Raw genomic sequence first — 25,414 nt, forward strand, 5'->3', positions numbered from 1 at the left:
TCATACTTTGCTATTTCCAATGGGCAAATTAAAAATGCCAACCGCATGCTCAAAGTTCAGCAGGCAATGTTTGCCTTGAGCATACTGCACACGGTTCTTTTGTTGCCCGTGTGTGGTTGACATACTGGAAACAGGATTTATTTCGAACATCATAGCAGCGCCAATGCGGGCATTGCCTGTTTTCAGTTTTGAAAAGAGAACACATAATTTTGAGTTAACCTTTAAACATGGTGGTATAAACATTTCATTAGGAGTGACTAAACCAATGTACAAGGAAATACAAACCAGCTGCTGCCCAACCCATTGTGACTAAAATCATATTTACTACATTGTGTCGCCATGATTTTGACCTTAAACTTAATTAAAATGATGAGGTTTCCATGGGAGCATATAATGGCATAAGCATACATTGAACTTTATAGCTATGCCACCTAACAAGGACAATTTAGACAGCAGTCTATCTCTACCAAAGCAAGATGTATGCTTGGTGCCATTGGTGAGTACAAGCATCCACAGAAGTTGAACAACTAGGGGGCAGATTTATGAGGCACTTGCGCCACGTTTACGCCGCTGTTGCGTCACGCAAGGCGGCGTAAACGTGGCGCATCCCTACGAATGATTTACAACGTGACGCATCTAGGCAGATGCGTCACGTTGTAAAGCCCTGCGCCGCTTGTGGGCGTTCCGGCGGAGGGTGGGCGTTCCAGGGCAGGTGCGCCTCGCAAAAGTGGCTGAGTGAAATCTATAAGATTTCACTCAGTCACTTTCAGGCCAATGCTGCGTCAAAAGCCTGCGCCTGCTTGAAGCAGGCGTAGGTCTTGATGCAGCATTGGTCATATAGGGCACCCCCGAGCCTTGCTGGAGCTATGTCGCGCTTGCGACGCAACTCCAGCAATGCGCCGCCTTTACGGCACAGATGCGTCACGCATCTGTGCCGTGTTTGCCCCATGGTGCGCCGCATTGTAAATGCGGCGCACCATGGGTGGCGGAGCAGCGGCGCAAGATAACTGGCGCATCCCTGGGGATGCGCCAGTCATCATAAATCTGCCCCTAGGTTCTTACGGCTGAAAGTTGACAGACGCTTTCTCTTGAGGACCTAGCTAAAGAGGGCAGGAAATCCTACACAAGACTGCCATGCACTAACTACCACACGTTGTGGAGCCGGAGTTCTTCTCATAGAGAGACAGACAGCTCTGACATCGGACTCCTGTAAGAATTTCGCATGCTTACCCTGTGTTTTCAACAGTGTGCTTAACCCCTTGCATGCTTGTGACGGAACCGTTCCGTCACAAGCCTCGGGTGTGCTGTGCTTGTGATGGAACGGTTCCGTCACGGCCCGCTCGCCGCGCCTGCGCGGCACGAATTCCGCGCCTGCGCTGAGCGTTCTATTGGGCGGGCGGGGCCGTGACGGAACCGTTCCGTCACAAGCACAGCTCACCCGAGGCTCGTGACGGAGCGGTTCCGTCGCGAGCACGGGAGCGTCGTGCGGCCGCCCCGCCCCCTTAGCACTGCGACAGAATAGCCGCCGCAGTGAAGGGGTTAATGTTCTGTGATTTCTGTGGGAGCTCCTTGCTTTTGCAGCAGATCGTCTGCTACAGTGCACCCGAGCCCAATGAGAAGGAAGGCTGTGGCGTAACTATGGGGCATATTACCAAGAAGTGCGTTAGCAAACGCATAACGCACATCCCCATATCGCTGGCTATCGCCGGATTTCATCCCCTTTTTAGCACGCAATTATCAATGCGCATCACGTAGGCGAATTGAAATCCGGCGATAGTCGGCGATATGGCACATTAGCGCATGAAAACAAACATTGTTTTCATGCGCTAATGTGTTCCTTGATAATAAGGGGGGGTAGATTCAGCTTTATGATCCACTCCCCCATGTTATCAATGCCCTAACACCTGGTCAGAGCAGGCGTTGGGAGACCTGCGATAAACGGGTTTATCGCAGGTCTCCCTCTCCCAACGCCTGCCTAGGTAATAGGGGGGCATATTACCAAGGGCAAGTATCGCCGCTTTTTCGGCAAATTGTGCCGAGATTGCGGCGATACTGCTAGAGCCCTATTAACAAGGGCATTTTAAAGCCTGGGGCAAGCCCACTTTGCATGTCGGCGATTAACATCGCTAATGACATGCAAAGTGGGCGTTCTCACGTCCAACCACATGTAAAATGTGGTTGGAGGTGGGAACACCCTATTACCTAGGCAGGCCTTGGGAGAGAAGACCTGCGAGAAACTCGTTTATCGCAGGTCTTCCAACGCCTGCTCTGACCAGGTGTTAGGGCATTGATAACATGGGGAAGTGGATCATAAAGCTGAATCCACCCCCCCATATTATCAAGGAACACATTCAGGTCGAGATCGCTCTATATAAAACAACAAAAAAATATATACTTTGTAAAACTGCGCCACCCAAAGTAGATAGTGGCTACTGCTCCCTTATGCCAGACAATGAAGAGAAAGAGCGAATGGTGGTTGTGTCCTGATGATTCCTCCTCTGTTCGTCTTGGACAGCCTCCATGCTGCAGCCTTTGGCTTCCTTGCTTCTATACCGCGTAGATGCGTGGGTTGTCTAGGTAATAACAATGCATTTCCGGCCAGGTCAAGACCTCTGCTCGGAAAGAACACCTTGACCCATTTTTTTTTTTATTTTACGTTGCGCTGCCCATCACTTGTCAGCAGAGAGTACTAGTTTTCGTCGTCAGGCCGTCATTCACAAATTAACTATTTGGTTCCTACTCCATATCCTGCCCTGTAAACGTCCAGAAAGATCTACTCAACTGTAGTTTGTTGGCTGCCACTAAAACACCAAAGGCAACATGGATTTTGGATGGCTTGGGTATCCCTCCAGTATCTCCGAACCGGCACCATCAAGTCAGTTAAGGATACTTCGCCTGGAGTACAAAAGAAAGCTTTTCTGCACACACTTTAAGAAATATTTCAAACGAGGAGAAACCTACATGTTTCTCTTCTCTCAAGACGAGCAAAAAGTCTGCTATGCCCCAAAAGAAAAAGAAGCTAAACTACCTGTTTGGGAGAGAAACAGGCCACTGGACGTGAAGTTAAAGCTCAATGTTTAGCACGGAGGTCACTCTGCTGGATTAAGACCCTCAGGCCACAAAAACTTCATAGGTTTTCAAAAACCTCTGACACATCAAGACAGGCAAACCAAGAAGTATAATTATTAGGACTGCACACTCCTGATTTTCACGATTTTGTATGGCATAACTTTCCCTCACGAGAGTCAAATCATCTCCAAGCAAAAGCTTCCCATATTATGCCGCTGTGTACAAGAAGGCAAGAAATACATGCAAGCATCCTCCAGTCACTCCCAGTTCACAAGGAGAGTATCACGGTGGACTTTTCTGGCGGAGCATAGAACAGGACACCTGTTTAAAGCACTCGTTGAGAGATATTGATTACAGCTCCAAGAGTTTGACATGGAGGTGAAATACATATGAAAAAGAGAAAGCAAAAGTGAAAAAAATTATTTGATTACTCGGGGTACATTTTTCTGCAAATTAGCATTTAGGGCCATTTGTATCATAGTTCCGTTTTGCGAATTCCAAATAGCGATTTTTAAGGAATCGCTATTTAGAATTCGCAAAACGGTATGTATGTACAAAATCGCTTTTTCATAGCGATTCCTTACCATTCCTAATTTGCGATTAGCAAATTGCTAATCGCAAATTACCCATTCATTTCTATGGGCCAGGAGGCCCATAGGAATGAAGGGGCAATTTGCGATTAGCAATTTGCTAATCGCAAATTAGGAATTTTTTCAAGGGTGCAGGAGTGTCTCAAGAACACCCTGCTGCACCCCTGAAAATGACTTTTGGGGGCATATGGCGCACATACATGCCCTAAGGGCATGTATGAGCGTCATATGGCACCTTTGGAATTCGAATAAATTGCATTTTTAAAAGAATTTGCAACTTACCACCAACTAGAAGTTGGTGGTAATCTGCGAATCCTTATTGGCATTTTTGCATAAATATTTCTTTGATACATTGCATTTAAGGAATCGCAATTTATGCGATTCCTTAAGTGCAATCGCAAAATAAGGAATAGCAAAATGTGCGATTCCTTATTTTGCATCAAACATGTTACATACATACCATTTTGCTAATTAGCATTCGCAAAGGCCAAAATTCGCAGAATTTCGGCCTTTGCGAATGCTAATTAGCTTGATACATATGGCCCTTAGTGAGAGAATGATGCAATGTATGAGTTCAAGTACAGCGAAAATTATACTTGGAAATAAGGAAGGGAAAGAGGAAGCAGATTTTGCACTACACTAACCTTTCTGATAGCATCCCAGAATTTGTGGGAGGTGCGTTAGACTTGGCATCTTTTGGAGTGTTTCCCCTGTCTTTTTGCTTTCTGACCTCCTGGTTTTGACTCTGTTTTGCTGGTTCAGCGTCTCTGCGCACTTTCTCACTGCTTTTCAGTGTTAAAGTGCAGGTGCTCCTGTTTTAAATTGTTATTATGGATTGGTGTTTTCATGATTGGCATATTTGATTTACTAGTCAGTCCCTAGTAAAGTGCACTGAGTGTGCCAGGGCCTGTACATCAAATGCTACCAGTGGGCCTGCAGCACTGATTGTGCCATCCACATGAGGTGACTCAGATATGCCACTGCAGTATCTGTGTGGAGAGTAGTACTGCCATGTTGACTTGGCAAGTGCACCCACTTTCCAGGCCCTACCCTTCCCTTTTCTTACATATTAGTCACCCCTAATGTGGCCCACGGTACCCTTGTGGGCAGGGTGCCGTGTATGTGAAAGGTGGGGCATGCCCTGGTGTGTGTGGCATGTCCTGATAGTGAAATACTGCCAATTTTGTTTTGCACTATTGCAAGGCTACCTGTTCCCATAGGACAGAGTGGGGAGTTTGATTATATCATTTTATCAACATAACTACCCCTGGGAACACAGTAGGAATATAAAGTTTAGTATGCCTGCACTTAGAGTGTTAAAATGCATTTTTTTGTGAGGGTGATTTTTACATTCTGTGTTTGAAAATACCACTTTTAAAAAGTAGGTATTTTCTTGCTTAGTCATCCAGTGTGCCTCTGATAGGTTTGTGTATTGCATGTCTGGCTTTTGGATGACAGGGTCTGGGGAAGAACAGTGGCTCCAGAGAGCCTGATGAGTCAGGGCTGGGATGAATAGACCTGGGCTGCATTTAGAGTAGGGGGGAGGAAATTTCCTTTCACCTGAATAGGCCTGGTCTGCCTCTGACAATGCTGTCTCCACCTCCTGCCAGGAAGCTGCACCAGGGAGGACAGAACTGATTCTGGCTGGGCAAAGACACTCTCTGCCTCCAGAGAACAAAGGATTTTGTGGTATAAATATTGGGGACCATACCCCAGAACTTTAGAACTCTTTTGGACCAAGAAGACTGCTAAGAAGAAGCTGTGAGGAGGAACTTCCACTTTGCTGAGTGCTTTGCTTTATTGGCATACAGTGGCTGCTTCTGTCTTGGGCAGTGAAAGTGATAGAGCGCGCGAGGCCACCCGACCAACAGTTTTCGCCGTTTCCGGCTTCAGGGCCCATATAATTTTCAAACCACCATATACATCGATCAGGTGACTTCACGAGCTCTATCAAGTTGGTGTGTGTGTGTTCCCTGCTACCAAATTTCGGTGCACCCGACTTACCATCCACCGATGCAGGCGCCTAATGACCACAATGAATCAGGGAGCTAGCTGTAAAGGAAAGGCAGCAAAATACAAACCCAACCAATAACATTCAAATACTGTTTAAATGACCACGGACAACTGGAAGTTTTAAAATGTTTATCTAAAGTTCAATATTTTCTTGCATGAGGTACAGTAAAATAAGGCAATCAATAACCAAGATAACGTAAATCACATAGGCAGAAAGAAATAATGACAGAGTAATCATCAAGGTACTAAATAAAATGTAACGAGAAAATACTATGTAAGTCAGTATTATCTAGACAGGGATAGACTAAGTGTGTGTGACTATAGAAGAGCTTATAATGAATAACACGCTTCACTTAAGGTGAAGGGGCCTTTGAACAACCTAGGCAACGAAGTTCTAGACCATATCAGAAAATGACACACTGCTATGCAAAATATGATTTCTAACAAATGAGAAGACATAGGAATAACTTTGCAAAATTATAATGACTGTTCAATAGTTGTGGAAAGGCATGGAAATATAACATATGCAATGTTGAACTTTATTTAAGCAAAAGTTGGAAATTCAGAAGGTGCAAGAATTTCAAGAGGTTCAGAGTAATATTTACCTAGGAAAGGTGTGGAAACCAAACCCTGGCCACGGGTCAGTTAAGGACAGGAAACCCTCAAGGAAGGATACCCCTCAAAGGACAGCAGGTGCAGAATGGACACCCAGGACAGGACAGGATACCCTCGGAATAGGAATCAGGACAGGACCCTCAGGACAGGACAGCAAACCCTCAGGACAGGACCCTCTTCAGGACAGGACCGGAACCCACAGTTCGGAAGCAACGCCTGCGCTCCACCCGCTCTGCAGCTATCGATCAAGACCCCGATTGGGTCAGCGAACTCCCAGCTAAGTGCCTTGCCAGCACTTTAAGATTCAGTAGAACCTTAGTCTATGGTCAAATTCGGACAGAGTGCTCCGCAGCGCTCTGTATCTTCAGTCACCTATTGAGTGCGTTGGGTCAGTGACAGGTCAGCTAAACCAGACAAGTCGGACGGTTCACTAGGTGAACCCAGGGTAGATATACAGTTCGGGGACAGTGTACCACCCCCCAATGTTGCAAAGTGTCAGAATCCCTCAATTTCAATTGGTCCTAAGGTAGGGTTTGGGTAACACACCAATCACAATACGCGAATTGAAGCCTTCATTAACATATTTGGGTACCGCCTAGCAGATTTGGGGTTCCCATGAGCTAACAGTAGCGCAATATAACAATGTATCATATAAGGAGCCACATTCGCTGTTCTCGCAGGGCAGAGGTGACTTTCTCAGGAGCATCTCGCCCATCACTGCCAGCTGGCTATGTTCCATCAGCCAAGGTCCCTCGTGCTGCCGAATGTCGCACAGGCGCAGAAGGGACCTCCAATATGGCTCTCCTCTCACTCAGACCCCCATTTCCCGCGGTACATGAAAAGTAAGCGAAAACAAATTAATACATAATAATGTCATTATGAAAACACATCACAGGGTTTGTACTTTTAACTCATCATCAAGAAATAAACTTAATTGCATTAAATGTTAGCTACATTGACACGGACACAAGAGCAGTGGCACGAGCAGTGCCACATGATAAGCACAGCTATGAATTACGCATGCGCATAACTTTCCCTCCACTTCTGCAGACGCGTCAGGACACGTGAGTGTGGCTGACGCATGCGCAGTAACTAAAATACAAGCGGCGGCCATTTTAGAGGACACAGATTAAATTCATTAGAAATACACATAGGCAAGCGTCTTAAACCTTTACTCAAACTTAATATAAATGTTAGTAAGACGTACATTTATTACCTTGTTATACATAAACGAGGTTCTTGATTTCGGCAAGCCGCAAAATATGCGAAGCTTTGCTTCATCAATCCCCTCTTTGATGATATTTACTATCATCACAAATTATAATGGAACCAGATGCCAACTTTCTTTCACACTTTATAAAGTTCTATTTCTTCCAGCAACCGCTCTAACTTTTCTCTTTCAGTTTTAGCAGGGTGAGAAGTTTTCACCTTTTTGTATATCTGATCATTCACTTCCTCTAATTCAATCTCATCCACACTTCGTTTCACTCCTCTTGCATTTACTTCGTGCTTTTTGGTGCGCTTGCGGTATTTACAGCATAAGAAAATGGAAAGTATAATAAGACCTATAATACCAATTGGCATCAGAATTTTGAATAATAAGCTTTTACCTATGCTAGCAAGCCAATGACCTACATTTGAGAGACCATCTACCAGTCTCTTCCAGGCACTATCAACCTCGAGTGGTTTGAGTTCCTTTGCCAAATTAGTAATGTTTTTCACATATCTTTTGATCTGCACACTTTTATCCGGAATATAAGTGCAACAATGTTGCGCCTTCAACATCCGGCAGACTCCGCCCTCTTTCGCTAATAAGGTGTCAAGAGCAAGTCGATTCTGCAAAACCATTGATCTGATCGCAACCATTTCGGTATTGACCAGCAGAAATCCATGAGCTGTTTCAGTAGACAGCACATCTACTATAGTAGACAATTTGCAAATTCTGTGAGTGTTCAGAACCACTCCCACTCCAGGTATCAGTGCACTGAAAATACTACCCATAATTTCACCTATACTTTCTCTTTTACTACGCACTAAGCCATTAGTATCTTCATTGCTTCCAGCTTTTCCATTCACATGGTATATTTTCGGGAAAACAATGCCAAAGTAGCAGCTCCCATACCAGTGATCCGGCAATTTGAAATAAGCCTTGTCCCCACAAATATAATAAATTCCAGGAAACACAGGCTCTGACCCATTTTTGAAACCCCAACCTCCAATTACCTTGTAATTATGTTCGCATTCACTGGAACCAATGAAAACATTATTATAATAGCTAGTCTTCTCGCGGTGAAGACATAGCTTGCCTTTCTTTTCAAAATCCAGCAACAGAGCAGGACCCGCTCCACCAGATGAGGTGCCTTCCATGTTCTCTGCCCACTTTGGCTTTTTCTGACTTTCGTCATTAGCCTTCTTCTGAATTTTAATTCTCCTTTTCTCTGCCATGTTCAGGAACATCTTTTCCTGCTCACGCAAAGAACAAGTCAAGTTATCTCTGTGTGCGTCTGCTATGTCAATGTTCCCTATAGTCAGAAAGTAGTCTCCCATATATCTTATGGTGTCAGTTTTGGTATGTACAGGATTCAAGTTCCCACGTATAGGCAGTTCAGAAAAGATCACGTCATTGTTAGAGTAATAATACTGTAACGGTCCCCTTTTGTAAAATAAACTAGCTAAAATGCTACAGGAAATTCCATATGTTAATGGCAGATGATGGTATGTCACGCCTTCAGCCACCGAAGTAGGTAGCTTCATGCAGACATAGCAATCTTCAATTTCCATAGTCTCTACATAATGTATTAACAAGTTTGCGAAAACATTCAAATGTGTCCTGTTTTTCATTCCATGATAATGTAGTCCTCCCTCATCTGATGCTTCTAAGTCTCGTTTAGTTTGTCTCAATGCTCTCTCATGTCTTTCTACACTCTGTGTTGTCAGCTCCTCATTGTCAGTATTTACAACTTCAGTAGGGACAATGTTAGTATCTTTACTTACAGCAAAGGGAATGAAAATTGTTAATCCTATCCAGATAACTATCAGCACTACTACACTACATATACACACCTTGCAACACGTCTTAAAACGGCTGCAACTAGGTCTACCATTCATTGTTGAATCAGACATTTTAGCTCAGTAGGAGTGTTCTCACCCCTCTTTTTTACTTTTTACACAACTAGCTTACTTTGTGCAAGTTCACGGTGGCTCGTCTTCCTCTTCAGCTGAGTACTCTGGGACAGGTTCTCCGTCGCTCACGTCAGTTATATCAAGATCTTCAAGTTCTTCCAAAACCAGTGTCCATTCAGGAGATTTGTACTTTTTGTTTTGTCTTTTTATTCGCTCACTCCTTCTTTTGGAAGAATCTTCTTCTTGCTCTGCTATTCGAGCACTTCTTCTTGCTTCTGCACGTTTTTCTTCCACTGTCTTTATCCTTAGTCTCAGTCTTTTTACAAACCTAGGCTCAAGGTTGTTTCTTTTCTTTAGTCTCTTAGTTGGTACTTGGACTTCACTTTCTTTTCTTATTCTCTTGTTCTCTTTATCTTGTGGTAATTCTTCTCCACTTTCTTCTCCTACTTCCCTTATCTGACTAGTTCCAGGGCTAGCATCAAATTCTTCTGCCTGGTTGCTAATCTGGCCTTGTTCAGGAATATTTTGTTTTTGGCTTTCGATTGTCTCTGTTTCTGTTTCTGTTTCCTGAACCCGTTCTTTTAACCCTATCTGATCCTGTTCAAGCACTTCGATCTCTTGATTTTCTTCTGCTCGAACTATTACTCTATGTCTAGTCTGTCCCTTATCCACATCAGGAGTTAGCGGAGGAGTATCAAACACTTGCTCTGTATCCTGCACTTGTTCAGTATCGGGTACTTGTTCAGTCTTGTTCACTTGATCTGTATCAATCACGTGCTCTGTCCCTGTCTGACTTTCTCCTTCCTCAGTTTTGATTTTAATCTCAAGTGGCTGAGGTTCTTCGCCTGTGCCTTGCTTTTCCTGACTAGTCCACTCTCTACCTTCACTAAGTCGTTCTCTTGTTCTGATAGGATCTTCGGTCAGATCAATCATCGGTATCCATTCTTCTGGCCATATGCTTGGCAGCTCGTCTTCAGCTACCCCTGGCTCAGTTTCCTGGACCTCTTCAGCAGGCTGGTTTCTTGGCAGTTCACAGTCAACTACTCCTGGGCCAACGTCTGCTGTTCCTGCAACCTGACTGGTGCTGGGCTGCTCGTTGCCAGTTGCTACTGGTCTGGCTTCTTCAGGGTCCTCTGCTGGTTGCCCTGGTTCTTCAAATCCTTTGTCTGGCAATACCTTCTGGGTGTGTCCGGCGTGGATCCACTGGGGAACACCTGCGACTTTTACTGCAGTGGTTGTCACCAGGATTACTTGGCGTTTCTTTCCCCACCTTGGTGCCAGACAGCTTGATCGAGTGTGCTTCTTTATTTTGACCCAGTCTCCTGGAACCAAGTTGTGGAGAGGAGTCGTTGGATTAAGGATGCCGTCGTCTCCAATCTGGCGAGAGATAGAACGCACTTGGTCACCCAATCTTCTGCAGTATTCAAGCACCAAATCATCAGTAATGCTCAACAATTTGCTTCCTGGCACCCATGCTTGTCTCATCACTCTTCCCATTATGATTTCATGGGGACTTAGGCCTGTCTTGCGGTCTGGAACACTTCTCAGTCCCATCAGGACCAGGGGCAGGGCCTTCACCCAGTTCATGCCAGTAGCATCTGTCAGCTTTGCTAGTCTGTTTTTGATAGTTCCATTTACTTGTTCCACTATTCCAGAAGCCTCTGGGTGGTATGCACAATGGAGTTTCTGCCTTATTCCAAAGGCCTTACAGAGTTCAGCCAGTATGTCATTCTGGAAATGTCCACCCTTATCTGATTCAATAATGCATGGTATTCCGAACCTAGGTATCAGTTCTTTTAGTAAACACTTCGCTACTGTCAGTGCGTCACTTTTGGGAGTAGGGTAAGCTTCTACCCATTTCGAAAATACGCACACAATGACAAGGACATATCGCTTTCCTTCACAATGGGGCATGGTGATGAAATCAATCTGTATTTTTATAAAGGGACCCCCTGACCTCCCAATCTTGCTCAGTTCAACCATTGTCCTCTTGCCTGGGTTCATCTGTTGACATGACAGGCACCTCTGGCAGAGGGACTCTGCTACCTTCCTGAATTTCTTGCTGTACCAAGTCTGTTGAAATACCAGAATCATGGCATCCCTACCAATGTGTGATCCTTCATGTATTAATCTTGCCATTGTGCCAAGCAAGTGTCGGGGTAACACAGGCATACCAGTTGGGCCCAAAATCACACCATCCACACGCCTCGGTCTACAGCCATCCTCCTTCCATTTTTCTCTTTCTTGCCAAGGAGCCGACTCCTGCCACTCTCTCACCTCATCCCATGTAGGCACTTCCTCAAACACCTGAAGCTGGCAGCTGGTTCCTGGCCCCCCTCGTTTTGGATTTACAATATACCGATCTTTGGCACACCATTGAGCCACTCGATCAGCATAATCGTTTCCCATTGATACTCTGTCCATGCTCTTTTGATGAGCAGTACATTTTACCACTGCCAGTTCTTTGGGCAACTGGATGGCCTCTAAAAGGTCATGAACAACTTTTGCATTCCGAATGGGAGTACCTGAGGAAGTCATGAATTCCCTCTGCAGCCATAATTGGCCAAAGTCATGCACAACGCCATAACAGTACTGACTGTCAGTATACACTGTTATGCGTAAATCCTTCCCAATTTTGCAAGCCATTATCATGGCTATCAATTCGGCTACTTGTGCAGACTTGATGTTATATAGGTAACCTGCTTGTTCAATTTTTGTGAAAGACACTACTGCATAAGCAGCACTCAAGCCTCCTAATTCATGTCTTAGGCAGGAACCATCCACAAATAGTTCTTTATCATGCTCAGGCAATGGTACTTCCTTTATGTCTGGGCGTGGTTTGGTACTGAACTCTGTCAGATCAATACAATCATGTTCATCATCATCCCCACCTTCCATTTCCAAGGGGTCGGGGAGTAAGGTGGCAGGGTTCAGAATACCGCACCTAACAATGCTCACATTTGCTGCACCCACAAGAATCCTCTCGTATTTAGTCAGCCGACTAGGGGTGAGATACTGTGTTTTAGTTCTGGTCAATAGGATTACCACTCCATGTGAAACATACACGGTCACAGGATGTCCCATGACAATGGACTCACTCTGCTCCAAACTTGCACAGGTAGCAGCTACTGCTTTCAGACAGCCTGGTAACCCAGCGGCTACTGGGTCCAGTGTGGCAGAGAAATAAGCCACAGGCCTTCTGGTCGTGCCATGTTCTTGAGTCAGGACAGACAATGCGCAATTATCGCGAGTGTCACAGAAAAGGGCAAACTCTTTGGAATAATCTGGCATTCCCAACGCAGGGGCTGTACACAGACAGTTTTTCAGTCTTGTGAAAGCCATTAGACTTTCATCATCCCACTGCACAACATCTGGCATTCCTCTCGTGGTCATTTTTATCAAGGGCCTGGCTAAGGCTGCAAATCCCAGAATCCACTGCCTGCAGTACCCTAATACACCCAGGAACATTCTGACTTCTTTTTGAGTACGGGGCAACTGCATTTTTTGAATTATTCTCACTCTTTCTGATGTGACTTTTCTGACACCCTTTTCTATTTGGTGTCCCAGATATTTGACAGATTTCGCACAGAACTGTAGTTTGTCAGGGGCCACTTTATGCCCTTTCTCACACAGATGATTTAGGAGGGCAATGGTGTCAACTACACAGTCCCTGTGACTTTTAGACGCCAGTAGAAGGTCGTCTATGTACTGCACTAACACAGAGTTCCCAGGTAAGGTCAAAGTCTCTAGACATTTTTTCAAGATCTGATTAAAGATAGAGGGACTCTCTGTATACCCTTGAGGGACCCTGTTCCAACAATACACGTGACCCTCGAAAGCAAATGAGAAAAGAAATTTGCTGTCGGGGTGCAGGGGTATCGAAAAGAATGCATGACACAAATCAATCACAGTGAACCACTCAGCATCCCAAGGAATCTGGTACAGAATTACTGCAGGGTTCGGGACAATAGGGCAGCAAGGAACTACAATTTTGTTAACCTTTCTCAGGTCCTGCACTACCCTATACTTGCCACTAGGCTTTTTGATGCCCATAATCGGTGAGTTGCACGGGCTGCTCATCACTTCCTGTATGATGTTTCCTTCCAATAATTTTTGTATTTCCAGAGTGACACCTGCTTTCACTTCAGCATTCATTCGGTAGGGCCTAGTGTTAGGATATACTGCATTGTCCTTGATGGCTATTTGTATGGGGTCCACATCTTTCATCAACCCCACATCCTTTCCAGTGAAATCCCACACCTCTGGCTTTACGGCTTCCTGTAGTTCTTGGGGCAAGTCCTGCAGGGTCAATCTTTTAATTTCTGAGTCAGGTCTAAGCAACAATAATTTATAAATGCCGTCTTCATCTGGGGTCTGTATTTCAACACCTTTTGGTGTGCAAAAGATGGTACAGTTCATTTTGCACAGCAAATCACGTCCCAGTAAATTTACTGGACTGGTGTCACAGACGACAAATCTATGCATCTGTTTAAAATTTCCAATTGAAATCTCCATTGGTTCGGTAACAGGAGTACTAATCAATTGATTAGATACACCTACTACTTGGATATTTTCTCCCGAGAGGGGTAGGTTTGGAACGTCCACTGTTCTTACAGTAGAACGGGTAGCGCCAGTGTCCAACAGAAAGGTGACATCATTTCCGTCAACCTTTCCTTCAATATATGGTCCAGACTGGTCTACCGGCAAGGAAGCGCCAAGTACGCACTCCTCGTCCTCCCCTCTCAGGCCCCGTCAGTCCTGATCATTACAAAGGAAGGTATCATTCAGCAGATACTGCGAAGTTGCTGTATTTCTGTTCTCCCCGCTTTCCCAAACCTCTATCTCTTCATTTTCTGCCTGTCTTCCCCTGTATACCTGTTTGGGTGCTCGAGGCACCTGAACTGTTTTTACCTGGGGTTGAGTCTTTCTTGGTCTTTCTTTCTGCGTCTGTGGAATTAAATCAGGAGTTTTCTCATTAACATCGACTAATTGGGGACACTCGTTTCGCCAGTGTCCAATTTCGCCGCACTGATGGCAGGGAAATTTTTTCATAGCCTCTTCCCTGCTAAATTTGGGCCGGGGCTTTCCTCCACCCCCTCCCCCAGGACTTTTGTTCTCAGCATTTTTAACCATGTTACTCAATTGTTTTTCCTGTTGTTCTGCGAGCTTCACCTGAGCCCACATAACCTTCTCCTTAAGGGCCTTTTTCTTTTCTGCCATCTCGTCCTCGCAGTACTTAGCGTACCGCAGGACCTCATCCATTTTCTTAGTATGCCAACAGATTTTATTGTCTTTTATCCACTGACAAATTTCAGGTCTTAAACCATTTACAAACCTGTAAATAAAGTGCGTCATATCCTTCAGGTCGATGTTGTCAATACCACTGTATGTTTTAAATACCTGCAATAACCTCTCATAGAAGGAGTGCACTGTCTCGTCCCTTTCCTGTGTTGTTCTATCTATTTTTGTCCAATCAGTTTCCTTTGCGGGCACCTTTTCTTTCAAGTGCTGAATTACCTGCTCATATTTTCGCATGACATCCTTTGATGGCTCCCCTGTTTCCTTGTTTCTGGGATACTCTTCACTGGGCCAATCTATGGCTATTTTACACTGGGTCCATAAATCTACTGGAACCACAATGTCGAAGAACCCATCCAGGTCTTTCCACAGACATTTCTGTACCTTCACGAACCTCTCCACTTGCCGGTACCAGTCAACTGGTTTCTCTCGTAATTTTGGAAAATCGTTCGTGAAGGACACAATATCCTGCCTAGACCAGGGGACATGCACATATTTCCCTCCTGGAACTTCGCGCATGGGGCATAACTGCTCAGGTTTTTCTACCTCTCTTAAAGCAAACTCGGGAGTCACTTGTCGGGAGCGAACCTCTTCCCTCTTTTTCGCCCACCTGCTTCTCCATTTTTCCACATCTCCCCATTTCTGCAGTACCCCCATTAATTCTTTAATCTGCAACTTCTTCCCTGCCACATTCAGGTGTTCTATATCTTTGTCTGAGAAGTCTGCTCTGTACGGTTTCTGTAAGGGCTTGGATTTTGAGATATCTACCCCCATACTAACTGCTGTTTCGGTCAGTTTTTCATGGAGCACTCTGGTATTCCTTGTAAAGCTTTTACATATGAACGACAATTCTTCCTCAGAGTAGGTATTTAATCGATCCAACCCCACATTTCCTGCCATTAATTCTTCTATTTCGACCCTCAGCTTGTAGAGGTCTAAAGGTTTTGTTTGCGGAGTCTGTTTCTCTAATTCACGACTCCAACTCTCAATTTCATCCGGAGTTACCAGAGAGACATTCCTAGTACCTGTTGCTGTCTCTAATTTAATTTCTTTTGTATTAAAAGGATTATACCTCTGCTGTGCTCCCTTTACAGTCTGTTTGTTTGGCAATTCCAAGAACGCAACTTCAGACTCGCACTCACTGGACTGATCATCTATGATGATTGGTTCCTGTCTCGGGGTTGCTATGTCTGGGGTCATGACTGGAGTAATCGGATTTCCCTGACCATTTCCGTATAACGGGACCACCGGTCCAATAGTTACTGGAATAGTCAATGCCTCAGGACTAGTATTTATCTGAGAAATTTTCTGAATTATTTCTGTTCTTTGTCTAGCTAGAGCCTCTTGCTCCTTTTCCACTAGTACCCTTCTTAGAGTTGTGTCATGTAATATCTGGGGAGTCAATGGAGGAGTAAAACTCGGGGCAGTAGGATGCGTTTCACTTGGTCCTCCCCCATAATTTGGTTTCGGGAATAAAGTTCCAGTATTAAAGGACCTGCGCTCTTCCCCATATGGAGGTTGAACAAAAGGCAGTCCCGAATTCGAAGGTTTCTCTTCGCTTTCATACAAGGGTCTGGGGAAAAAAGTTTTCGTACGTGGATATTTTTCTTCCTGACTTGCGGGCACTTTGGGATATATATCCCTTGTTTCCGCCAGTTCGGGTTTCTCAGGATAGGGTAATACTTGACCACCCCCTCCCAGTCCCAGGGACCTGTCTTCTTCCTTTAGGAAGTGGCGTCGGGGAACATCTCCTACACTGGAAGGTCGGGTTCCCTCATTGTAAGGTGGCGGACTTCTGGTACAGATGTCATCTATTAGTTCATCATCTGAATCCCCCAGGGCCCCCCAATGCTTACATTTTTCAGTACTTTTCTCACCCGCTCCAATGTTATGACATGCCGGCATCATGGGAAACAGACCCTCAACAATCATGCTCTGCCTCCACTGTTTCATCCTTTTATCCCTGGATTCCTGTTTCTGCCTGGGGTACCACTTGGTCAAACCCTTGTCCATTCGGGGTCTTTCTCTTTCAAAAGCCTCAATCTCCCATTCCTCTAATGCCTCATACTGCGTTAGTCTCGGTCTGGGATGCAGTTCATTCATTCGGGTTCTTAAATTAAATAAGATCCTACCATTGAAAGTACCATCTAACGGAAAAGCCAATACTCCGTCATCTTTTGTGTACTTCACCCAATTCTCCAGCCACACACAGGTATTGTACCCTCGGTCAAACATCATGAATGAGGCGGGAGTATTGGGTGCTGGGACAAGAACACCTTCCCTAGATTTAATCGGTTTGTCCGTTTTAAAATAATTTTTCACCTTATTTACAAGGGACATTTTTCTCTTGGTTCCGTACATAATATCGTATCTGTTAGCCTTCCACTGATCCCTTTCAAACCCTAGATGCCTTGGATCAGGTCGCGTCTCTGTAGTCCGCGAGTGCCACATACGACTTCTGCGCTAACTTTGTTTACAAACTACCTCCAATCAGAACGCGCTTCAGAAATTCGTGCAACCAATGGGTGCGCGACACAAAATAAGCTCCGCCAATGGGTGCGCGGCCCCTTCGTGAGACAGTTCCCACGCTCCGGCGCTCACCCCTCCTTTACAATTTCAGCTCCGCTACCCGCCCGCTGCGTCTACCAATCCCAGCGCGGCACAGAGTGACGTCAGAGGCGCTTCGCGACTGACTCCCTCCCTTCACAAGGTAACGGAAACTTTCTTTCTTTTAAAGTGCTCAGTGCTTGGTTATTTTACAACAAATACACATTCGCCACAGTGCTCAAGTGTCTAGACAGAGAAAGAATTCTTTTACAGCAAGTAAACTACTTCCATTTACTTTTCACTCGCTGCGGGCAGATCTCTTCCGCCTACCCTTCACTCTAGCATCGGTGAACCTGTTATTCCCCTAAACTCATCCACTTCTTTCCGGGATATATTCCGAGTTTAAGGTTTCTCAGCGGACCCCTCTGCTTTCACGCTAGCTCCGAGGAACCTGCTACTCTTCCGATGTGACCCTTACTAGGTTACGCCACTATGGGAATTTTGCCAATGAACCCCGTTACTGTCATTTATTCACACATGTATTCAGAAAACCCTAGTTAGTGCTTCCCGGTTATCCTAACCTGCACCTAACTTTCCTCGAACCTGTGACCTCAGGACAATGGATTCTATTCACCACTTGCCCTTTCAATTCCCCGGGGAGTTCGGACAACACTCAACTAAACGATTGACAATTGCATGGATTAGTACATATAACAATATAAGAACAAGAATAATGGCAATACAGTAATTCATGAATTATTTTTACAAAATATTATTCGTGCGTATTCACAAGAGATTGATCAGGTCTCTTAGAACAGCCACTCTTATAGCAGCATTAATATAATAGCAGCTTCCGACTTAACTAGTCCAACTAATCCTGCCTAACCTTTAGCTAGTCCCTAACCATCCTCTAGCTACCAGAAAACTGATAGAGCGCGCGAGGCCACCCGACCAACAGTTTTCGCCGTTTCCGGCTTCAGGGCCCATATAATTTTCAAACCACCATATACATCGATCAGGTGACTTCACGAGCTCTATCAAGTTGGTGTGTGTGTGTTCCCTGCTACCAAATTTCGGTGCACCCGACTTACCATCCACCGATGCAGGCGCCTAATGACCACAATGAATCAGGGAGCTAGCTGTAAAGGAAAGGCAGCAAAATACAAACCCAACCAATAACATTCAAATACTGTTTAAATGACCACGGACAACTGGAAGTTTTAAAATGTTTATCTAAAGTTCAATATTTTCTTGCATGAGGTACAGTAAAATAAGGCAATCAATAACCAAGATAACGTAAATCACATAGGCAGAAAGAAATAATGACAGAGTAATCATCAAGGTACTAAATAAAATGTAACGAGAAAATACTATGTAAGTCAGTATTATCTAGACAGGGATAGACTAAGTGTGTGTGACTATAGAAGAGCTTATAATGAATAACACGCTTCACTTAAGGTGAAGGGGCCTTTGAACAACCTAGGCAACGAAGTTCTAGACCATATCAGAAAATGACACACTGCTATGCAAAATATGATTTCTAACAAATGAGAAGACATAGGAATAACTTTGCAAAATTATAATGACTGTTCAATAGTTGCGGAAAGGCATGGAAATATAACATATGCAATGTTGAACTTTATTTAAGCAAAAGTTGGAAATTCAGAAGGTGCAAGAATTTCAAGAGGTTCAGAGTAATATTTACCTAGGAAAGGTGTGGAAACCAAACCCTGGCCACGGGTCAGTTAAGGACAGGAAACCCTCAAGGAAGGATACCCCTCAAAGGACAGCAGGTGCAGAATGGACACCCAGGACAGGACAGGATACCCTCGGAATAGGAATCAGGACAGGACCCTCAGGACAGGACAGCAAACCCTCAGGACAGGACCCTCTTCAGGACAGGACCGGAACCCACAGTTCGGAAGCAACGCCTGCGCTCCACCCGCTCTGCAGCTATCGATCAAGACCCCGATTGGGTCAGCGAACTCCCAGCTAAGTGCCTTGCCAGCACTTTAAGATTCAGTAGAACCTTAGTCTATGGTCAAATTCGGACAGAGTGCTCCGCAGCGCTCTGTATCTTCAGTCACCTATTGAGTGCGTTGGGTCAGTGACAGGTCAGCTAAACCAGACAAGTCGGACGGTTCACTAGGTGAACCCAGGGTAGATATACAGTTCGGGGACAGTGTACCACCCCCCAATGTTGCAAAGTGTCAGAATCCCTCAATTTCAATTGGTCCTAAGGTAGGGTTTGGGTAACACACCAATCACAATACGCGAATTGAAGCCTTCATTAACATATTTGGGTACCGCCTAGCAGATTTGGGGTTCCCATGAGCTAACAGTAGCGCAATATAACAATGTATCATATAAGGAGCCACATTCGCTGTTCTCGCAGGGCAGAGGTGACTTTCTCAGGAGCATCTCGCCCATCACTGCCAGCTGGCTATGTTCCATCAGCCAAGGTCCCTCGTGCTGCCGAATGTCGCACAGGCGCAGAAGGGACCTCCAATATGGCTCTCCTCTCACTCAGACCCCCATTTCCCGCGGTACATGAAAAGTAAGCGAAAACAAATTAATACATAATAATGTCATTATGAAAACACATCACAGGGTTTGTACTTTTAACTCATCATCAAGAAATAAACTTAATTGCATTAAATGTTAGCTACATTGACACGGACACAAGAGCAGTGGCACGAGCAGTGCCACATGATAAGCACAGCTATGAATTACGCATGCGCATAACTTTCCCTCCACTTCTGCAGACGCGTCAGGACACGTGAGTGTGGCTGACGCATGCGCAGTAACTAAAATACAAGCGGCGGCCATTTTAGAGGACACAGATTAAATTCATTAGAAATACACATAGGCAAGCGTCTTAAACCTTTACTCAAACTTAATATAAATGTTAGTAAGACGTACATTTATTACCTTGTTATACATAAACGAGGTTCTTGATTTCGGCAAGCCGCAAAATATGCGAAGCTTTGCTTCATCAAAAGGACTAGACTGAACTTTCAGCAACTTCTTTATTGAGTATCTCCAAGGGCCAGAAATTGTGCTTGCCTCCTGTTCTGAAGTATCAGGGACTGTAAAGACTTCACCAACATCTGGGTACCACTTCTGGAACTGCTGTTTCAGCTACCACAGAGAAGGGAAACAACTCCGTCTCTGGCTCTGTGTCCTGACAGCACCGCAGACCGCATCGTCTGTATCTTGCACCACAACCCTGGTCTCACCGACAACAGCAACCGATGCCACCAAGCGGCTGCTTGCACCGGGACCTGTGGGCACTGCACTCCGCACCGCCTCTCTTCACTTTGCCATCCTGGTCTCACCAATACCTTTGCTGCTGCTGACTTTGACACCCGTGACCGCACCGAGGCTGGGGGCACCGCTCGTAAGTTTCAGGATGCACCGCCTCATCCCACACAGCCATCTGGGCCGACTGACGCCAGCTCCCGCTAACCAGCTCTGTTGCCTGCACCGCAACCTGCCAGCACCGCATCTAGCATCGTCTTGCCCTGCACCGTAAGCCTTAGTCTCACCAATGCCATCTGGGGGATTGTCACCAAGCTGCTGCCTGCACCGCATCGAGAGGGCACCACACCCTGCACTGCTTCCATTTCGCAATGCAACCGTGACGGTTGCCACAACCGGCTCGCACCAACTTGTCAGCCACAACGAGAAACGTACTGTTACCAAATCTCTTCACGCTTTCGCTGGCCCGTACTGACGCAGTCTGCTGGAACTGTTATACTCTGGTGTTTTCAGCATCGCAGTAGTCCCGGGCGGAGCTAACAACTTGTATGAACTGTTTTTTTCAAGTATTCTTGCAAAGTATATCTTTTTAAGTACTGTATTGTGAATTTTTATCGTTTTAGTCTTGTTTTAAGTATATAAAATATTTAATATGTTTCTAAAACTGGTGTGGTGTCCTTTTGTAGTGTTTTCAGTGTATTACTGTTGGTTATGTGCAAAAGCTTTACACACTGCCTGTAAGACAAGCCTGACTGCTCATGCCAAGCGACCAAGGGGGGGAGCAGGTGTTATTTTAGGAGTGCAACTCCCTTATCCTGACTAGATGGAAGTGTCCCTACTTGGACAAAGGTGCAACCCCTTGCCAACTAGAGACCCCCATTTCTAACAAGGTGTCATTGCACATATCCTTCTAGGGAGGGACACACTGTTATTTCTCTTTCACTTATTTTTTTTTAATGGATATTGAGTTCTTAGTTAGGGCTCTTGTCATGGTTCTAGAACTATCTGACACATCTTTTTAAACCTTTGTAGTTTTAGGGATGTGGTGGATTAAATTTGCTGTCCCTGTGTGCCCAGTGAATTTCCTGGAGAGAAAAATATATAGAGAATGCACTTCAGTGTGTATATCCACGTTCAAATGTATATCTCATGTTGACTGAGCTAGATAATATATCATTAGCAGGCAATGTACACAACATTGACAAAGTCTCCTATTTTGTGTGTGCATGTTTGTGTAACATGGCAGCCACCTAGGACACTATGGAGCTGCAGGAGTGGAAAGTTGGCTGAGGCCACTCTTGTGCTACTCACCTACCTTGTCCTGAATATGGCACCTCAATGAGCCGAACATGCATCTGCATTCCTGGGCTTCATTAATGGTCACAAGCAATACTTTCAAGGAGTGTGCAGTGAATTTGTTAGCACATAACTCATCTTTTCTGCTTTTCTTTACTTTCCTAGTTATTGCAGGTTTCTTAATAGTTAGGATTCTGAGAGATAGTAATTTCTCAGCTTTTTGACTGGTAATAACTTTGCTACTATTGACGGATCTCCAACAAACGTATTCCCTCTTCTACATTGGCTGATGATGCAAAGTTTTGTGGTGATAAGTTAAGGGGGTGCAAAAAATAAAAGGCGGTCCCAAAAAAAGTTATTCCAACAATGCATTTTTCACAGGCTATTTCCACATTCATAGTGGCAAAGCAACTGAATAGATTTTCATGAAATTTGCTAGGAATATAGATTTTGGTATGGAAAGGATCCTTTTTGGTATTTCATGAAAATTGGATCAGTAGTTGTGTTGTATTAGGGAACAAACATTTAGTGATGTATTGGGGCGTTGTATGCCGCAGTAATCTTGTGGTATACCTCAGTATATGGAGATGACAAATCACGATATTATTGGCTGAAGACAGCCCTTAAAAAATTGAAAGGCAGCACATTGCTTTCAACACACATAGGGGTCGAATCTCATTCGGTAAACAAATCCGTACGACGATTCGAATTCGTAGCCCTTTCCGTACGAATCATACAAATCTGTCCGAATCGCGTAGTACGATCCGTAGGAAAAAAATACGTCCGAATCTTTGCGAACCGTAAGAAAAGCAAGGGAAAATCCATACGATACGGACCCTGAAAGTAAACCGTATGAATCATAAACATGCTGTACAACCCGACAAGTACGATCCAGACTGGGGAATCAAACTGCGATTCGTACGGAAAACGTCGCGTATGAGCTGCGATTTGTACGGAAAACTTCGCGTATGAGCGAGCCACAAAATCAAATACGAGACAAACCCACACTGAATGAAGCTCACGCGAACCCCAAAAAACAGCACAAGGAGGTAGAAAACGACTCGTACCGCGAGAACGTCGCGTTGGACACACAAATAAACAGAAGCAAATACAAGTAAACGAGCTGTACTGAACCACGCGGACACTGTAAAACAGCACAAGGAGGGTGAAAACGACTCGCACAACACCACAAAACACGTCTTCAATGTACAAACCATGAAAATGAATGTCCTGGGCAGTTCCAAACAGGCAAACAGAGGGGCTAACTCAGAACCACCCCTTATAACACACCCACCAAAAATTCAAACTAAGCCCCACCCACAAGTGGACCAATAAAAAGGGCCCACACACACAAACCATGATCCTTTGCAACATTCCCAATTAGCAAGAGACACTGACAACACACCACCAACTGCACACATCCACCTTCACACATACCCCCATTCACATTCAGATTCACACACGCACATCCATACACACCGTCACCCCACACCATGTCCGCACAGAAGAATCCAAAGTTCACAAAGGAGGAGATGGAGATCCTTGTAGATGAAGTCATCAAAGTCGAGCCACAGCTGTTTGGTGCATTGGTCAGACGGACAAGCATAGCTGAGAAAACACACCTGTGGGAGAGGAAAGTCAATAGGGTGAATGCTGTTGCAACCAACAGACGCACAAGGAACGAGTGCCAGGCCAGGTGGTACGATCTGCGGAGGATGATAAAGCGGAAAATGGATGAAGAGTACGCACAGAGCCAGTGCACTGGAGGTGGTGGTCCCCGCAGAGCAGACCAATACAGTACCAGCCATGGGAGGAGAAGGTGATAGCCCTGCTTCCACCGGTAGGAGTACATGGAATTCATTCTTCATTCTTTTTGGGGAGAAATACACCCTGTACAATGTGAACAGATGGTTTCGTTTAAGAGGAGCTGATTTTACTATTCCGTTCACCAGACTAAAAGAATCCCCCCACAAGTCTAGCAGTTTGTTACTATCCAGCCCCACAACATTTCCCCAGAGATTCTGAAGTTCCAAATCAGTAACTCCCTCTTTTTCCATTAATGTCTCATACCAAAAAGCAAGCTCTTTATCCCAACGCCCCTTTCTATTTACAAAATCAAATTTCGGGTTAGATGTACAATCCCAAATTTCCGTAGACCACCAGCTTGAAAGCTGGTAATATTTAAATCTTGTAAGGGTTCCTCCCGTCAACATAAAGAGGGAATCCCACCCCAACAGCTGTTGATCATTTTGTAAATCTCTCCACTGCATTAACCCTGCTAATTTGAGAGGGGTTGACAGTTGGTCTCTAAGACATTCTGGGGTCCCTGGAGAATCCCATATTGGGGCCTGAGAGGCATAGTATGGAATTTGTAATTTTTTCCTGAAGAAAACCCAATTCTTCAGAGCCGTGACTAAAACCTTTAGCCTGACCTTTTTATAAAATCTGGGGTCTCCAAACTTGAATAAGAAGTATTCGTGGCCTTGGGGGATACCATGCAATATTGCCTGAAACAAACGTCCCAAAAAAGATGTATCTGCCTTACCTGCCATGACTCTGAAATTTTTAAAGTGGAAGGAATGGGCATAATGCAAGATGTCAGGTAGCGCCAGACCTCCCATTTTTAACTGTCTTCTTAACTTTTTAGCAGAAATTCTGGGCATTTTGGAGTTCCAGATAAATGAACCTATTTTTCCTTGTAATTTACCCACCGCCTTTGTGTCAAAAGATAAGGGTATTGAGTTAAACAGGAAAGTTACCTTTGGTAGTATAATCATCTTTATAAGATTAACCCTCCCGAAGATGTTTAATGGGAGCCCAGACCAACGCTGTAATTGTCCACAGATTTCCTTATACACCTTGTCCAGATTAACTTTCGATATCTGAGTAATCTCCTGGACTAACTGGATCCCAAGGTACCTCATCCTTAATTTTGCTTCAGGCAACACTGCCTCCTGATTCCATTGCATGATTTCCGTTTTATCCTTATTTATTCTATATCCAGAGGTCTTTCCAAAAGCTTCTGCATGTTCAAAAAGTCTAGGGATTGCTACCTCAGGATTGGAAGTAAACATTAAAAGGTCATCTGCATATAGGGCGAATTTTAGATCCAAATCGGTTATGGAAAAGGGTTTTATTAAATGATCTGCCCTTAATTTATTCACTAATGGCTCGATATATAAATTAAACAATAGGGGGGAAAGGGGGCACCCCTGCCTAGTACCCCTTGATATTTGAACCCAATCTGTGAGCGTCCTATTTACAAAAATCCTTGCCTTTGGGTTCAGGTACAGTGCTTTTATAGAGGTGATGACGTTAATAGGTAAGCCGAATGCGGACAGTACATCCCATAGATAATCCCAATTTACCTGATCGAATGCCTTTGCGGCATCTATTGCTACAATAGTCAACGGAAGTTTCTTATCAATAGCATAGTCTATTGCTGTGATGGCCTGAAAAGTCAGCTCGTTAATCTGCCTACCTGGCATGAAACCCCTCTGATCCTCATGTACAATGGTTTTAATCACTTTGGCCAGCCTCGCCGCTAAAACTCCTGCAAAAATTTTGTAATCAGTGTTCAGCAGGGAGATCGGAGAAACCAT

General features: G+C 44.7%; 1 protein-coding gene across 1 annotated transcript; it reads right to left on the minus strand.

Annotated features, from left to right (window-relative positions):
* On the minus strand, nt 1-25,414 carry LOC144820335 (uncharacterized). The gene is made up of 3 exons (XM_078677903.1): nt 25,181-25,414; nt 14,549-15,692; nt 1-176 (listed from the first exon to the last, which is right to left on the minus strand). The coding sequence occupies exons 1-3, from the start codon at nt 25,412-25,414 to the stop codon at nt 1-3; spliced, it is 1,554 nt and encodes a 517-aa protein (XP_078534029.1).

The sequence above is a fragment of the Lissotriton helveticus genome, chromosome 2_1 (assembly GCF_964261635.1).
Source record: "Lissotriton helveticus chromosome 2_1, aLisHel1.1, whole genome shotgun sequence".
Classification (NCBI taxonomy): Eukaryota; Metazoa; Chordata; class Amphibia; order Caudata; family Salamandridae; genus Lissotriton; species Lissotriton helveticus.

What these genes read in the sequence shown, in the direction of transcription:
- LOC144820335 (XM_078677903.1), bottom strand. Translation starts at nt 25,414, where the DNA reads ATGGTTTCTCCGATCTCCCTGCTGAACACTGATTACAAAATTTTTGCA. An exon ending in CCGCAAAGGCATTCGATCAG is followed by an intron (nt 15,693 to 25,180) that starts GTAAATTGGGAT and finishes GATGAAATTGAG; the next exon opens with AGTTGGAGTCGTGAATTAGA. An exon ending in ACAACAGGAAAAACAATTGA is followed by an intron (nt 177 to 14,548) that starts GTAACATGGTTA and finishes AACTGAAAACAG; the next exon opens with GCAATGCCCGCATTGGCGCT.